This window comes from Canis lupus, chromosome 22 (genome assembly GCF_011100685.1).
Source record: "Canis lupus familiaris isolate Mischka breed German Shepherd chromosome 22, alternate assembly UU_Cfam_GSD_1.0, whole genome shotgun sequence".
Lineage (NCBI taxonomy): Eukaryota > Metazoa > Chordata > Mammalia > Carnivora > Canidae > Canis > Canis lupus.
In genome coordinates this window covers 3,016,057-3,032,853 of record NC_049243.1, presented here as the reverse complement: position 1 = coordinate 3,032,853, position 16,797 = coordinate 3,016,057, and the positions used below count along the sequence as shown (strand labels likewise).

Sequence of the window (16,797 nt, the reverse complement as noted above, 5' to 3'; positions counted from 1 at the left end):
GTGCCTGCCTTTGGCCCAGGGCGCGATCCTGGAGACCCGGGATCGAATCCCACGTCGGGCTCCCGGTGCATGGAGCCTGCTTCTCCCTCTGCCTGTGTCTCTGCCTCTCTCTCTCTCTCTCTCTCTCTCTCTCTCTCTGTGCCTATCATAAATAAATTTAAAAAATTTTTTTAAAAAAAGATTATAAATTTGTGATGGTTTATATTTTAGATGGTCTATAAACTTTTGAAAGTAAAAAGTTACTAAAATAAGAGTATAAGTCATTAAAACCACCATAGTTACTGAAAATTTGAGTTTTCCATTTATACATATACATATGAAATATTTTCCCTTTCTTAAATCTGCAGTAAACATCTCCCAGGGGAGTCTAAATTTCAACAGAAACTGGCAGAAATGAGTAAGTACTTATCATTTCACCCTATGGAAATGAAACTATTGTTTATATTGCAAAAAGCCTTTCCATGTTTTAAAGGAATAAGTACATGTAATTCCCTAAATTAGCACTCTTGCTTATGCACTTAAAATGTAATCCAATCAAGAATGTACTGTTTTCCCATAGACCTTTGTGGGTTAAATGTGTGATGCAAAATAAAGATGTTTGCCCTTTCTAAAATCTTTAGTGCAGGAATACCAAGAAGTAAAACCACATCTTCAACGTGAACGGCTGTGGTTAGAAGTACCTCAGGAGAGCAAAACTGTAATGAGGAACCCATAAGAGTTCTGTAAGAGGAACTCCTTGGAGATTGGGAAACGTCTTATAAAATTAGCATATAGGAACCTCGTCACCCTTATCTGAAGAATAATTTCTATTCCATTATTGAACTTCTCTAATTTGCAGTTTTTAAAACCATGTCAAACAAAAGTTTTCCATTACTGGAAATCAGAATTTTGACAAAGAGCACCAGGTCATTTTCCACGTTATGCAGAGTGACATAAGTTTGGGATGTTAAGGCAAATGTTAAGCTCCTCCAAGACTGTACAAGGTCAACCCAAGTCTAATAGATGGAAAGTACATGAAGAAGACACGTTCTGGCCGGGTTTTCCCTAAGGAAGGAGCTGTGGTAGTGCGGGTGACACTTCCCGACCCACTGACAGGAAGAATGGCTGGTACTGGGAAAGAAGACAGATATTTCGGAGATAATAAGTATTAAAACTATGTTTTCTAGGGCCTAGGACGACATATCAGTTGATATGTGACTTTTAAAAGGGGGCTTCTCTAACATGTGCCTGTAAATACAAATATAAAGTTTTTAAAAGAATGCTTTGATTTTTTTTAAGACTCTTATCTTTCTAGGTATGTTCTTTTGAAGAGAACAGTTAAAACTCAATATGCCAAGAGTTTAAATTCCTTGGTTATAAACGAATCTTTGTTTTGGATTTTACCTTGGCTGATAGACTCCCTTTATTTTAAATTAGTTCTGGCATTTCCACTCAGTACGTGAAAATAGACACAAATCTTATGACCAAAATGATGCTCTGAAAACATTTGGAAGCATTTGAAGCTCACAAATATGCATTTCCAAAGGAGCAGAAAGCTGTAAAAAATATGTCTATTTTCTTAGAGAAGAGTTCAGTTGCGTCATCCCATATTCTGCAGTGGCACGCTCAGCATGCTGGTGAGTTCCCGATGCCAGGCTAGGAGCTTTTCAGGTTCCCTCAGAGAATTCTTAGCAATCCAAAAAAGACCGTCACATGGAAAAGACCGTCACACGGGCGAGCTGGCACGGGGCGGGGGGCGGGGGGGGGGTGCACACTTAGTATTTTCCTTCTCTTCCAAGTGTGACTTGGTGCTTCTTTGAAATGAAGAGCTTCTGCCCACCACTAAAACCGAGTTAAGGATTTTAAAATAAGTTTAAGGAAGTTCTCTGGGTTTGTCTGTGTTGTAATTAATACCGTACTTTTAAAATGTTCATGTCGAAATTAAATGAGCTGTGTGTCCCCAAGCACCAGGGAAGATTGCTTGCTTTGTGAAGAGCCTTCTGCTCGGCCACCGGGCCAGACCCAGCCTCCTGATGTCTGCAGAGCTGGGCACACCTCGGAGGGTCCGAGGCCGTCTTTTACGTAGAGAAGAACACATTAGAATCCCCGTTTTTATCTCCTTTTTCATGTTTGTTTGGGTTGACCATGTTTTATTATTTCTACACAAGCATACCTGGTATACTTTATACATGCATAATTAGGTGGTACATGCTTGGGAAAAAAAATTACACGATAAAAAATTTGGAAGCCACTGCTTTGGCAGGCCCTGAGCTCCATCGACTTGGCACGAGCGTAACGTGTATGGCAGCCCTTACGCACCGCACCTAGCGCCATCAGTGCTACTAACCTCTCTTCATCCTCTTTCCTCTAACATCTTCCAGCATCCACCCGAACGCGAATGCAGAAGCAAAAACTGAATGATAGCATGGATACATCAAACAGAGAAGAGAAATGAGGGTCCCGGACCTGTGTGGGCACCGCGTCCGCCTCTGGCCTCATGGTCTCGCACAGATCACACCGTGCGACTCTCCCAGTTCTGTTTACGGCCACACTGAGTACCTGTCTTCGGCTCTTCTGACGGATGTCAAGTGTGCCCAGGGGCTTGCGTGTGGTGTGCGTGCAGGGGATTCCTAAGCCATTTGCAATGGCTTGTAGTAAGTAGAATATACATTGTTATTGCACAAGATTGAGAATCTTGTGTAAATACCGCCATTTAAAAAGTTGTAGTGAATGTTTCCATTTCCAAAGTATAATTGCTCTGCTCTACACACGGGGAGGATGCCCTGGGATGGCAGTCCGAACAACCCAGGCCTATTTGAGTACTTTGTCTTTTCTTGTGGCATATATGTGATGTTTGCTATTATTTTTATTAATTTATATTTATATATTTTTTAATTTAACATGAACGCCCTTAGAATATGTGTCCTGCCTTCCAAATGCAATTTGGCTGACTACTCCCCCTTTGCCCAAATGATCCCGAACTTCTCTGCTAAAACAGATATTAGAAACTAGAAAAAAAAAATCACTAATTTTTACACATTAGATTTTAGTTTACTAACGGAATCTGATGTACTGTGTTGCTTGTTTTATAAATTTTAGTTTTTAAATACAAGCAGAAAAACAAAGTGTAAACAAATGATGTTGTCATACTACTGATACAGATTTCATACCTCAGGACTTGTAAGAATTTATTGATCCTTTTCTCCATCCAACTCATGCTTTAAAATAGTACTCTTGGCTTTTATGCCATTCAGATCACTGAATTCATGAAGTACCCATCTAGTACCTGGAAAATCAGGTGTTCAGTTAGAGCTGCGCTGTAGAGGACCCTCAGACAGTATATTCCAAGTGCACTTTCTAATATTTCTGGGTCCTGAAGAATCAAGATATAAAATAACTTTATTCCACAAACAGACTGTTAACTATCGGAGCCTTAATTTTTCTCTTCGAGGTTTGTGTAATTGCATCTCAGCAATTATTCTGCTCTCCTAAATTTGGGAAGGGATGTGTTTTCTCTGGAATTGTACATGTCTTCCATGTATCTCTGGAACTGGCAATTGTTTTTTTTTTTTTTTTTTTTTTTTTAAGTCAGTATGGTCTAACACTGGCATATTCAAAGCCACATCGTTTCTATTCCAAAATTGCAAGTAGTCAAAGGTCTTTGGGTTAGGCACTCATGTTTCTGATTTTTTGCAAAAGCCTCAAGTGAAAACAGCTGTTTTAGAAAAAGAGGCGCTTCCCCCCCACCCCGACACCTAAAGGTGTATTTAAACTATCTTGTGTGATTAACTTATTTAGAGATGGTATAATTTAAAATAGGTGATATTTAAGGTAGCATCAGCTAGCTTTTAGGAAAATCACTTTGTCTAAACTCAGAGTTCTTTTTAAAAAGAAATCTGGTCTTACTTGTTAGAAAATGAAATTTTATTTTGCGCTCAGTTAAGTTTCAAACTTATTTTTGGCAGTTATCTTGATAACAAAGGCACTAGGAAGCTTTCTCCCATTTCCTCATTAATTTCTGCATGAATATCATACAAATCAGTTAGCTTTTAGGTCAAGGGCTACCATATTTCTGGATCTTTTGCTAATAAGAGTTCATATTAGAGTTAGTGCCAGAATTTTAGGAACTTCAGAGATTGTGTATTAAGATTTCTTAAATAATTATCTTCAGATAATGCTTTATTGCTTTTTGTATTGGTTAAAACTGTACATTTAAAATTGCTATGTTACTATTTTCTACAATTAATAGTTTGTCTATTTTAAAATAAATTAGTTGTTAAGAGTCTTAATGGTCTGATGTATTCTTTGTATCAAGTGCACTAATGTTCTCTTCTGTATCCAAGTTCTCTCCTGGTGTTTCATCGTTGTTATTGTTATTATTATTTTTAAGATTTTATTTATTTGACACAGAGAGCACACAAGCAGAGGGAGCTGTAGGCAGGGGGAGAGGGAGATGCAGGCTCCCCACTGAGCGGGGAGCCCGATGTGGGGGCTCCATCCCAGGACCCGGGGATCCTGACCTGAGCCGAAGGCAGACATCTAACCAAGAGCCACCCAGGGGCCCGTCTCATCCATTCTTAGCCTTTAATTGGCTTCATATGCTGATGGTCCCCAAATTGATTTCCCCATCCTGACCTCCCTCATGGAGGTCCAAGCCCTCAGAGCCAGTAGAACTCTTGACTCTCACTCCCTTCCCCCACTCCCTGAATTCGCAAAATAGAAACCAAAATCAGGCCAAGCACCTTGTTTCTACCCCAGTCTTTCCCCATTTTACTAAACACTTACTGGTCAAGCCAAACTCCTCAGAGCCATTTATCCGCTTTTCTTGAGAGCGCTGTTTAGACTCCTCACTAGTCTCCGTGATCCCTCCCTTTCCTCCCCACCTTTGAACATACAAGCAAGAATGATTCCTTCAAAACAGAAATCGATCCCCACTGCTCCTCGGGGTGGGTGTGGGGCACCTCGCGGGCCTGGGAAGGGGCCCTGTGCGCCTCGCCTTCCCTCCCAGCTCCTTGCCCCTGCCCCCTGGGCTTCAGCCCACTGCCCTCTCTCCCTCCTGCCAGGCCTGGCCCCCCTCCCGCTCTCAACTTGCTCTGACGCCTTCTGTCTGGAGAGCTCTTCTGGAATTTTGCCTGGCTGGTTCCTTCCCGTCCCGGGGCCCATCCGCTCAGAGGCCTGCCTTGACCACACGCCGCCGGCCTTCCCGGGCACTACTCTCCTTCAGGAGCGGAGGGCGGGCCTCTGCCAGCCTCCCTCCCCAGGTGGGCGCGTCAGTTGGCTGCTCTCACGGCTCTGGCACCTGGAGGAGGCTGTTTTCAAAACCAGAGTGGACTTTGCGTGTTTTCCCAAGTATATGGAGACAAAAATCATATTCTCTTCCTCTTTTCATTTGTCCTGTACTGAGTGCCTCCCACTGCCGGGCGCGGTTCTAAGTCGGGGTGCAGCAGGGGTTGGATGAGGCCAAGGTCCCCATCTCTGCGGAGCCTGCCGCGTAGGGAAGAAAGCAAGGAAGAAACCAGGAGCCCACAGGGCGTCAGGCGAGGGGACGTGGCGAGGACCCGGGAGGTGCGCCGGGGTCAGGAGGGGCTCCCAGGGGTCTCTGAGCCAAGCCTGGAAAGAGGCAAGGAAGCAGGGCAAGCCATGGAGGGAGGCGGCGGGCAGAGCAGAAGAGCCCGACGGGCCGGGGGCCGCAGGGGCTGCAGGAGCCACAGGGCGTCAGGAGCGTGAGAAGCAAGAGTCTCCCTTCATCTAATGCAGAGTCTGTATTAAAGGCTTTTCCTCAAAAAAAAAAAAAAAAAAAATAAGATAAAGGCTTTTCCTCCCAAGCATCCTATATATATACATAGAGAAATATGTGAGATACACATACACGTATCTCACAGGTCCACAGTCTTTTATCTGCGATTCTGAAATCCCAAAGGCTTAAAACCCCAAGTGGTCTGTGTGTTTGGTGACAAAAGTCACGTGGCATCTAGAGTGTATCTAAACTGACTTGCGCTATTTACAACCTGCATCCCATTTAGTAGGAATATTGTTTCCCTACAAAAATATTAATACATTGGTTTTGGGGATGGAACCGAGGTACCCTATGGTATACGTACCTACCGTGTGTGCTAAACCCCAGAAAAAGTAGGTGGTGTATCTGGCACCGAGGGTTTCAGGTAAGGTATTACCTTGAACTTCGGTAATAACGATCGCTCAGCAACAGGGTGGAAAGTGAAATCGTCTCCTAAAACAGCAGCATATTCATTCCTAAAGGAAGCAAGGCAAAGGGCTGGGAGCAGGACAAGCAGAAGGCAGACGTCAGCGGTCAGCGTGCATGTGGGATGGGGACCTTGGGGCAGAACCGAGCAGCCCTGGGGACGCTGGAGGATGTCAGTCTGCGTGACAGTGGCCACTTCCAGAGACTCCGTATTCCGGTGGTCAAAGCTCTTACAGTCAGAAGAACTGTTCAGGTTCCTTTATTCGCGTTCTTCTCCTTACAGTTTTCAGGTGCGGGTGGTGGGGAGGGAGACCCCACGGACTGGCTCTGTCACTATCTGGGTGACTTCAGGGAGACCCGCCCGTCAAAGCAGATTGTCGTCCCTCACTTGTGGGCTAGTGTGCACGGCGTCAGTAAGGCTTCATTCGGTAGAATGTTCCTTTGGACACGTGTATTCTGCAGGACAGCAGGAAGCCCTGCCTGTAGGAATACCAAGTTTCCACCACCAGTGAGCACCTTACTAGAAATGTAACCTGGTTATACTGTGTAATGTCCCAGCGCAGTGAAAACCACCTTTTTATTTTTAAATGCATTTTTTAAAAAGATTTTACTTATTTATTCATGATAGAGAGAGAGGCAGAGACACAGGCCGAGGGAGAAGCAGGCTCCCGGCGAGGAGCCCGATGCAGGACTCGATCCCGAGACCCTGGAGTCACGACCCGAGCCAAAAACATGCTCAACCACGGAGCCACCCAGGGATCCCCGAAAACAACCTCTTTTAACATGAGGCTGGATACTCTTGGAAACCTTTTTCCGCGTTATTTTAGGAGAGTCTCCGCACGGGCATGGACAGGTGAGGTGGTGAGCGTGAAAGGTCAGTTGATCCCACAGACCAACATCGCTTATTTCCTCAGCAGAAAGTACGTGATTTTACCTGAATTAGTGAGACAGAATGGGTATGGCTCCTGTCTTTGCGTCGTGGCGAAGACTCAGAAATAACAGGTACGGGTTCTCCTTTTGCTCTGCCGTTTGTTTCCCCGTCCGTTGTAATAACAGCATGAAGAGGGCTAATGAGACAAACGCCAAACGCCAGACAGGACCGTGCAGTTTGTCACGGTTCCCGCTTCCTTAGCCCGGGCCGGGGATCCCCGCCTCTGAGTAACGCCCTGGCAGGGCCTTGAAGGCCGAGCCGAGGACACGGGTTCACCTTCCCCAAGTGCCCCCTCACAAGCCTGTCCGCAGCCGGCGTGGCTGTGCCGCCCTGACGCCGCCCTGGGGGAGGGGGGAGGGGGCCGCGCCCCTGGCCGCCCGTGAGCACAGGAGGGACTTGGGGACCAGCATCCCCGCTGACCTGGAGGGAGACGAAGGCCTCCTCCGTCCGCTGCAGGGTCGTGATGCTAGAGCACCTGCCCCCACGTCCCTAACTTGGAGCAGCGAGGCTGCCGGGACTCTACAAACGCTGCTAGGGTTGTGACCCCTCCCCAGGAGGGTGCGAGCGGTTCTCTTCAGGGGCGCCCCCCCCCACCCCGGGAGCTCTTTCTCCCCGGGACGCCCAGGCCTTGAGGGTCACAGCGCGACTCCCCTACTCGGCCAAACAGCGCAGTTCCCTGGGGAGCTTTCTAAACGTCTTGGATCCGAATCCTTAAACCTGTTTTCCGCGGGAGTTGCACAGGTGCTGCTGCTGGCCAGATGCCACGGAGCGAGACGGAGCAGCGCAAACCCGCACTAGCGAAGCTGAGGAAATCTAAAACAATCCACCCAACCCTCAACATCCGTCCTCTGGCAGCGGGGCTACCCCCCGGCCCCCGCGCAGTTCAGCGACGGGCAGGCCGTTTCCCCTGCCTGTTTCCTTTCAGTGTTCCGACAGGAGAGGATGTCGCGGAACAAAGAGGCATCTAGAAGCTTCTCAAGAGCCGGCAGAAATGGGCAGGAAAGGAAGAGGTGGTTTGGGGAGACGTCACGAAGGCGCCGGTGAGCACCAGCCAGCACGAGGAGGAGGGAGGAGCCAGCAGTGCAGGGGAGGAGGGGGAGGGGGAGGAGGGCGGAGCCAGCCGCGCAGGGGAGGAGGAGGAGGAGGAGGAGGGCGGAGCCAGCAGGGGAGGAGGAGGGAGGAGGAGGGAGGAGGAGGGCGGCCAGCAGCGCAGGGGAGGAGAAGGAGGGAGGAGGGCGGAGCCAGCAGGGGAGGAGGAGGAGGGAGGAGGAGGGCGGAGCCAGCCACGCAGGGGAGGAGGGGGAGGGGGAGGAGGAGGAAGGAGGAGGGAGGAGGAGGGCGGCCAGCAGCGCAGGGGAGGAGGAGGAGGGAGGAGGAGGGCGGAGCCAGCCACGCAGGGGAGGAGGGGGAGGGGGAGGGCGGAGGAGGGCGGAGCCAGCCGCGCCAGCCGGCTGTCGTGACCCCGCCCGGAGTCGCCGTGGTGGGCCCGCGGGCGCCGCCGTCCAGTCCCGAGTGGGCCGCGGGCCCGAGAGCAGTGGCGGGTGGCGCAGGAGGCCCGCTAGGATCCCGCGGGGGGGCGGCTCGTGACGTGGGCTGGCGGCCTCTGGGCTGCGCGGGGCCTCGCGGTCAGGAGCAGCCGCGGGCAAGGACACGAACCGCGACTCGGTTAGACGCCGGGGTCCAGGGTGGGCCCTGCGGGTCGGGGCGCTGCTTCGCAAACAGCCGCCGTCAGGTGGATCGACGGGACCGAAGAGACGCTAAGGTCGATGGACTTTTGCGGCTGCTCAGGAATTTCTGAGGCGACACGCGTCCGTCCTATTATCTGCAAACAAGCGCTTTATTATCAAATAGTTGGGCGTCAGGCCCGGGTTTCTAATCCCGAAGGGCGTCTGCACGTGGGACCTGGTGGACCGGGCATGAGAGCGCGGAACGGCTGGGGCCCCGGGCCGCTCGCTGTTGCCCGCCCTGCTGTGCCCCGCCCTGCCCCGCCTCGGCCTGGGGAGGCCTGGGGAGGCCGGCGGGGCGCGGGGGCGGCCCGGGGCTCAGCGCCGCTGCGCACGAGGCCGAGGCGGCCAGAGGCCACCCCGTAAGGCGAGGGAAGGGCCCTGCTGGCCGTCCCGCCGCCTGGTGACAGCGTAAGGGCTCCGGTGGACGGACGCCAAGGTGGGTCCTTGGGGCTCCGGCCGTCCCCGCCGCTGCTTGGAGCCAGCTGGGGCCGGGGGGGGCGCGGCGGGACGCGGGCGGGGGGGTCAGCAGCGCGGCGTCCGGCTCCGGCGTCTCGGGGGAGGACGGGGTCGCGGCGACGCCCGGCGGCTCAGTTCTTGAAGGCCCCCACCCGGCTGGCTCTGCTGATGAAGTTCTTGAGCAGGTCGTGGTCCATCTCCGCAAAGCCCGACGTCTGCGTCACCACAGTCAGGTGGTTTATGCAGAACCTGAAGCAGAACTCCTCTAGGTCCTAGGACGACAACGACACCGACCGCGTGTGACCGCGGCGCCGCGGGGCACCCACCTGACACGCGGGGAGACGGCGCGTGAGCGCCCGGGGAGCCCCCGACCCGCGGCCTGGCGGGGGCAGGTGCCGTGTGGCCGCGGCCTGCGCCTCCGCTGCCACCCCCGACGGCAGCAGCGCGGTCCCGTCGGCCCCGGCGAGCCTGCCCCGCTTCCGCAGGCGCGTGCGTGTGCGCGTGCGTGAAGCACTGCCTGCGGGGGACCCATGTGGGTGTGTGGGTCTGTGTGGGGCACTGTCTGCCCCACTTCTGTGGGTGGTGTCGAGTGTGTCGGTGTGTGAGGCACTGCCCTCAGGTGACCCGTGTGTGTGTGTCTGGGTGTGTGTGTATGTGTGAGGCCCTGCCCGCGAGTGACCTGTGTGCTTGCGTACGTGTGAGGCACTGCCTGCCCCACTTGCACGGGCAGCACCGTGTGTGTGAGGTACTGCCCGCGGGTGACCCATGTGGGTGTGGGGGGGGCACTGCCTGCCCCACTTGTGTGGGCGGCGCCGTGTCAGTGTGTGAGGCACTGCCCTCTGGTGACCCGTGGGTGTGGGTGTGTGTGCACGCGTGTGAGGCATTGCCCTCTGGTGACCCATGGGGGGGGCACTGCCTGCCTCACTTCTGCGGACAGTGCCGTGTGTCTGTGTGTCAGTGTGTGAGGCACTGCCCTCGGGTGACCCGCGTGTGGGTGTGTGGGTGTGAGGCACCGCCCTGGGCGCTCCGCGTGGGCTCCGCGCCCACCCACGTGCGCGCGTCGGCGGGCAGCTGCTTCTAGAACAGCGAGGGCCGGGGCAACCCCTCGCGGAATCCGCATAGTAGGGGCCGCCAAGCAGCCTGCCCGCCCGCCACGCCGGCCCGACGCCCCGGCCCCTCGCGGCTCCGGCAGGCGCCGCAGCAGGGAGCGGCCGCACGTGGAAGTGCCCGCACGGCGGCGGCTGAGGCAGGGCGCGCGCTGCTCTCGCGTGTCCGGATCTCAGGGCGGCTGCGCTTTCCCCAGACGTCGGGTGAAAAGACCCGAGGGTGCGGCCAACCTGCCTCCCGTGACCGTGACCGAGGGAAAGCAGAAGGCGCGGTGGGGGCGCAAACGGCCGTGTTCTCTGGCGGATGAGTCACCTCCTTCCTCATACTTTTATATTTCCCAAGTTTTCTTCAATAAGCAGATTGATTTGTACAAGCAGAGTCAGAAGCCTGTCCCCGCCACCACCAGGTTCCTGTTTCCGACCGCAGGAGGGGGCGTCCCTGCAAGGAAGCCCGACCCCGCAGGCCTCGCCCCCCGCCGGCGCCGCGCCCTCCTCTGTCACACGCGCCAAAGCCAGCAGGGGCCGAAATGCGGGTCACCCACGATGCCTCCATCCGCGGGCGACCGGGGACGGCCTTTTTTTTCTCTGTGTAGATCATGAATTTCAGTCTCTTTAGATTCAGCTTCTCATACTTAAACGTAGGGGCGTCCTTTTTCGACTAGCGACGCACTGCGGGCGGCTACGTGGGCTCACGACAAGTGGCTCTCTGACTTCGAAATCCTCAGCACTGCCCGCCGACGGCTCTGCAGCGGCGTCCCCGGGCCCAGGGCCACTTCCTTACGAGAGACTCCTACAAGCCGATCCCTTAAGTGCACCCCCTAAGCCCCCACCGCCCCCCACCCGCAAGGGCCACCCCTCATCCACTCTCCCTTCCCCCATCCACACACCCCTATCCACCCCCCCCTCCCCCCCGTCCACACCCCCACCCCGTGTCCACCCCCCTCCCCCCGTCCACACACCGCTATCCACCCCCCTCCCCCCGTCCACACCCCCGCCCCGTGTCCACCCCCCTCCCCCCGTCCACACACCGCTATCCACCCCCCTCCCCCCGTCCACAACCCCACCCCGTGTCCACCCCCTTCCCCCGTCCACACACCGCTATCCACCCCCCTTCCCCCGTCCACACCCCCTTGCCCCCACGTCCACACCCCTACCCCCCTCCCCCCGCAAGCCCCCCCCGTCCACCCGCCCCCGTCTACCCCCCCCCCCCCCCCCCCGCAAGGGCCGCCCCGTTCCCACGCCCGCCCGGCAGCAGCTGGGGAGGACGCCCGCCCTCCTGAGCCTGCGGCGCCTCGAAGACTAGGCTTCCCGGTGTCACGGACAGTCGTATCTTATTTTCATCCATATTTCCCACTTCTTCATGACCCCATTTGTTCTTTGGTCTGGGTCTTCCCGTCCGGCTGCTCGCGCTCCTTTCTGCTCCCTCAGGGCCCCGCGTGGCGCGGGGGGACGCCGGGGCAGCCGCTTCCCGCCTCCACCTTCCCGCGTTCCCTGGGCGGACGCACGTGCATCCTCTCCCTGGAGTCGCGTCCGCCAGTCCGGTCCTCTGGCCGGCGCCCTGGAGCCCCCGTCGCGCCTACCCCCCCCCCCGGACCCCGCCCCGCCCCCCCCCGCCCCCCCCCCCCGCGGGCTGCGGACCTGGGCGTCGTACTTCACGGCGGCCGACAGCAGGGCGATGGCGTTCTCCTCGCAGATGCCCTGCTTGATCGTCTGCTGGCACAGCCTCTTCAGGCGGCTCTCGCGGTAGAAGGTCGCCAGGTCCAGCAGGCCTGCGGGAGGACGGCGCCGCTCAGGCCCGGGCGCCGGGAGGCAGGGCTCGGCCCGGAAGGCGAGGGCAGGCCTGCCGGGCCCTGCGCCTCCCGCCCCCGCGGCACGCTCGACACCCCATCTGCCCCCATCACCCCCCCGCGGCCCCGGGAGCACGCTCCGCACCCCCACCCCGTCCCCCATGGCCCCGGGAGCATGCGCCGCAACCCCCCCCCCCCCCCCCCCCGCCCCGTGGCCCCGAGACCATGCTCGGCACCCCTCCTGCTCCCCGCGGCCCCGGGGGCATGCTCGGCACCCCCCCACCCCACGGCCCCAGGAGCACACTCTGCACCCCCCCGGCCCCCGCGGCCCCGGGAGCACGCTCCGCACCCCCACCCCCACCCCCCCGCGGCCACTGCGGCCACCCGGCCCAGACGCAAGGGCTCCACGCGCGCTTCCGCTCACCGTCCTCGCTGCGGGGCTGAGCTTGCCCACGCTCATCGTCCAGACCCGACTGGCTCGCGCTTTCTTCTTCCTAACGCGCCCCCCTCCCCCGCGATGTTGGAGGGCGCCAGGCCCCGACCCCCCCCCCCCCCGCCGACCTCCGCGGGGCGGGCAGTAGCCCGGACGCCCAGCCCAACTGCGGCCCTAACTGCGGCCTCCCGCCGTGTGACCCGCCGCCCGCACACATACCTCTGCCCCGGGACCGGACTGCCGCATACACCGGCGGGCCTCGGACCCCCCCCCCGGGGGGTCAGGGCTCGCTGATGAGACCCTGGACGCGGGGACCGACACTCGCTAGGTCCACCCCCCGCCCGGGCTGCGCCGACCTCAGGTCACGGGTCCACGCGAAGCACCGGGAGCCGCGACTTCACCCGTCGGACAACAGCAACTGTTTCCCGGTCTCTCTGCTACTAAGGGGGGGGGGGGGGGGGCCAGGGCGGGAAACCCGTGTCCATGGGAACGGGACCAATACTGTTAAAATCAGAGAAGAAAGGCCCGCGGCCCAACGGAGGAACTGCAATCTTTCTTAATCCCGGGAGCTGTGACGGCTCCGTTGTTTCTGGTCAGTTCTTAGAAACTCCCAAATTCCTATCCATACCGCGCCCCCCCTCCCCAGCCCCCAGCTTCGCGATCACATCAGTGCACACCCACAGGTGCCGCCCTCAGGGAAGACCCGGCCCTGAGCCCCTGCTCAACACAGCCCGGGCCTGCACCCCTCCAGGCACAGTCCTCACCACAGCGGCCCAGGAGCCACGCACCCGCTCCTACACCGCACTTGCACTTGCGGCACCCGGGGCTCTGGAATCCCCTAACTAGCCCGGACGCCCCGCAGGTGGACGTTCCCTCCCCTCCAGACCAGGCCGCCAACGCGCAGGTGCCCAGCCGCAGGTGCGGCCCAGGATGGGGGGGCTTGTACACCCCCCAGTGCAGGCCACAGCTGAACGCCTGGGGTCTGTCCCTCTGTGTGCTCCTGAAAGCAGCTCTCCACAGCCCTAAAATTCTAAACTGCAACTAAAACTCAAGCCTGGCCGTTCAGTTCTCAACGAAGGTCTATTTTTCAAAGTGAGGATTGAACCTATTTTATCTGAAATCTGTTAGCTTAACATAGAACTTTGCATTTTTAGACAAAGGTACAAGGGGCTTTATTTGGATTCTCACCCAGGGCCCTACAAATGTTGGGGGGGGGGGCTACAGAAAAATTGCCACGCGGAGTCTAAGACGGACTCAAACTCCTTTGACTTGTCACACTCTAGGGCAAACCCTGTCCTTTCCCGTCATCGTCCTCAGCTTAACGGATGATCCCTCCATTAACCCAGCTCCTGGGGCGAGCACCCGAAAGCGGGGAGCCTTCCCTCTCTGGCTCACACGCGTGCCCCCTGGGAGCAAACCCCGGCAGCCCTCTGGTTACCAGCTGTCGGGAGCAACGTCGACAGCTCCAGCTACGCGGCCCTGACCCGGGGCACAGCCACCTTGCACCTGGACCATCCCGGCGGGTCTGACAGACACACGAGCTGCCCCGCAGTGGGGCCCCAGCTCTGGTCAGAGTGGCTCCAGGTAACCCAGGACACAGCACTGCGGAGCGGAAGGGGGGCCTCCCTGGAGCCGCGTGCACTCCCCAACAGGCAACCGCTACCTGCGCCCCAGCATTGCGCTGCAGGCTCCTCGCCCCAAGGACCCGGCTCCGGGGCGCACGTGCCCCGACGGCCCACGTCTGCGGGAAGGAGGGCTCTGCGGTGGCAGGACGCGGCCTCACAAGGCCCCCACGCAAACTGAAGGCTGCTCCGCCCACGAGGCCCCTGGGGTCACTTCCAAACTCGAGGGCAGAGCTCCGCCTTTGGTCCCCCCCCCCCCACGTGGCCCTGGTGGCACCCGAGGGCGACGTCCGCTCGTGCCTCTTCCCGGACCTGAGCCCGGAGGCCCCAGGGGTCGTGCCACGGGCGTGGACTCCCTGCGCACCGCACACGCCCCGGGGGCAGCCGGACCCCAGCTCCCGGGCCCCCCACCCCCGCTCTCGGGGTACCCCCGCTCCCGGGCCCCCCTGCTCCCGGGGCCTCCCGCTCCCGGGGTCCTCTCGTTCCCGGGGCACCATCCCCCGCTCCCAAGACGCCCCAGCTCCGCTCAGCACCCGCCCCCCTCCCCCCACCCCCGCTCTCGGGGTCTCCCCGCTCCCGGGCCGCCCCCTGCTCCCAGGGCACCCCCGCTCCCGAGGCCCCCGGCTCCCGGCCCCCCCCACTCCCAGGGCCTCCCCCCGGCTCCCGCCCTCCCCCCTCCCCCCGCTGCCGGGGCGCAGGAGCCCCGCGGAGCCCCGGCCCCCACCTACGGCCTCCTCGGGGGGCAGGCTGACGCGGTCGGTGTACAGGAACTCGAGGAAGGCGCGGTAGACCGGGTACGAGAACTCGCTCATCTCCACCGTGTCGTCCTCGTGGTCCTCCAGGGAGGAGCGGAAGTGCTCACACCTGCAGGGCACAGAAGCGCCGAGGCCTCGCCCGGGTCCCCCCACCTGTGGCCCTGCCCCCCCCCCCACTGCGGGACCCCGCGGCCGTGGCCTCCTTCCCCGGGGCTGGCCTGCGCCCCGACCTCAGGACACGCGGTCCTCGGAGCAAGGCTCTTTACAGGGTAACGGCGGGGCAGCCCGGGCACGGGGCGTGACTGTGGCCTCGTGAAAACGGGGCGCTTGTCTGCGGGGCTCAGCGGCTGAGCGTCTGCCCGCGGCCCAGGGCGTGACCCCGGGTCCCGGGATCGGTCCCGACTCGGGCCTCTCCCTCGGCTGGGGTCTCTGCCTCCCTCTCTGTGTCTCTCAGGAATAAATAAATACAATCTTAAAAAAAAAAAAAAAACAAGAACGGGGTTGAATAACTATAAGGAATATTAATTAGAATTTATGGGATGCCCAATTCATGGAATTCACCAGAGCACACGGAGACCTTTGAAACAGTGTTGCCCGCAGGTATTCACGTCCAAACACAAGGACACAACCCCGCCGGCCCGGCCGGGGCTCCCCCCAGGGACACCTGATCCCCAGACTGGGCTGTCCACTCCTAGGGCGAAACCGGCCTCCCTTCTTCCCTAACTACTGACGGGCATAGGCCGCCTGGGACCTAATAAAGGTACTTATTTCAATTCTCAAAAGAAAGGATTCCTTACCTAATTTTGAGCAGCACTTTATGCGCGTAAATGTACTTCCCATCCACCAGGAATTTCAGGTCCGCCGTGTTGGGGTTGTCAAATTCCCTCTTGAGCGACTCGGCCACTGTAAGGTGGTCGTCAGGTTCTACGGGAGGAACAGCAAAGTTTCTAGGGTCAAGGAGGATGGAGAAAACTGCAGGCAGCCTCTCGCACTGCTCTGGTGACACTCGCGAAAGTACCCAAGATAAGTGACCAACAGGGCAACGTTCCCCACCCCCCACCCCAAAATACAGATTTTCACCGCTCTACTATCATTGAAGGATAAGAGCCTCACCCACATCTGCTTGTAAATCTGACAAAACAACTAAAAAGTCCCAAACTGCTCCACTCCGTGAAATGTTTGCATGTTTCAGTAAATAAGCTGGCTAAGGACAAAGGTGCACTTTCCCAGGGAAATTAAAAGCAGTCAACTACAACTGCCTTGAATTTAGTACGTGATGTTTCTGATACTTCCAAGAAAAATTAATCCATCAAAGTAGTTTCCTTCCACAGGAGCCCACAAGAGAGAACTGAGTGCGACGCTGCGCCCGGAAAAGTCGTTACTAGCACCCTAAAAGCACCAGAGTCGTCTCCCTAGTACCGGGCAGTCCCCCGAGGGGACGAAGGACCGCTCACCCACGGACAGGAGGCGCCACGAGACGGCAGGCGTGGCGAAGCAGGCGAACACGTCGTCGGTGCAGGAGAAGTGGGTGAGGTGAGGCAGGACCACCGACTGGCCCCGGCACTGGCCCCACATGTACACGTGCCCGCCCTGGGTCTTGGCCGCCGACGTGTGCGCCGAGTGGCAGGCCGCGATCTCCACGATCCTAAGTCCACAAACAGCAGGTGAACACGGCAAACGGGAGAAGAGACAAGCTGACTCCCCCGTCCCTTAGTTTTATCTGCTTTCAAAACAAAACAGAACAGGAGGAGGCTTAGTGGCCTCCATTTCCAGGCACCACTTGTTTCCAGGCCAGCTGT

At 57.5% G+C, this 16,797-nt stretch overlaps 2 protein-coding genes and 1 long non-coding RNA gene across 17 annotated transcripts in view; 1 reads left to right on the top strand and 2 right to left on the bottom strand.

Moving 5' to 3' along the window:
* Nucleotides 1–4,268, top strand: part of RB1 (RB transcriptional corepressor 1) — a 145,641-nt gene extending 141,373 nt beyond the window's left edge. The window contains exons 26-27 of the mRNA XM_038569496.1: nucleotides 348–397; nucleotides 2,361–4,268. Coding sequence (XP_038425424.1) covers nucleotides 348–397; nucleotides 2,361–2,434 — 124 coding nt within the window. The 3' untranslated portion in view covers nucleotides 2,435–4,268. The remainder of the gene's footprint in view (nucleotides 1–347; nucleotides 398–2,360) is intronic.
* LOC119877402 lies at nucleotides 4,123–8,207 on the bottom strand. Its single transcript, XR_005376199.1, has 2 exons — nucleotides 7,116–8,207; nucleotides 4,123–6,661 (listed from the first exon to the last, which is right to left on the bottom strand). It is a non-coding gene; the product is annotated as an uncharacterized LOC119877402 (long non-coding RNA).
* A 718-nt stretch (nucleotides 8,208–8,925) lies between these two features.
* The window catches only part of RCBTB2 (RCC1 and BTB domain containing protein 2), a 39,920-nt gene continuing 32,048 nt past the window's right edge, over nucleotides 8,926–16,797 (bottom strand). For 14 of the 15 annotated variants that reach the window (XM_038569503.1, XM_038569497.1, XM_038569508.1 and 11 more), the window contains 5 exons: nucleotides 16,453–16,643; nucleotides 15,796–15,922; nucleotides 14,968–15,107; nucleotides 12,040–12,170; nucleotides 8,926–9,567 (listed from right to left, as the gene is read on the bottom strand). In XM_038569503.1, coding sequence (XP_038425431.1) covers nucleotides 9,427–9,567; nucleotides 12,040–12,170; nucleotides 14,968–15,107; nucleotides 15,796–15,922; nucleotides 16,453–16,643 — 730 coding nt within the window. In that variant the 3' untranslated portion in view covers nucleotides 8,926–9,426. Of the gene's footprint in view, nucleotides 9,568–10,718; nucleotides 11,192–12,039; nucleotides 12,171–14,967; nucleotides 15,108–15,795; nucleotides 15,923–16,452; nucleotides 16,644–16,797 lie in introns of those variants that run through there. The other variant, XM_038569507.1, reaches the window with a different exon arrangement.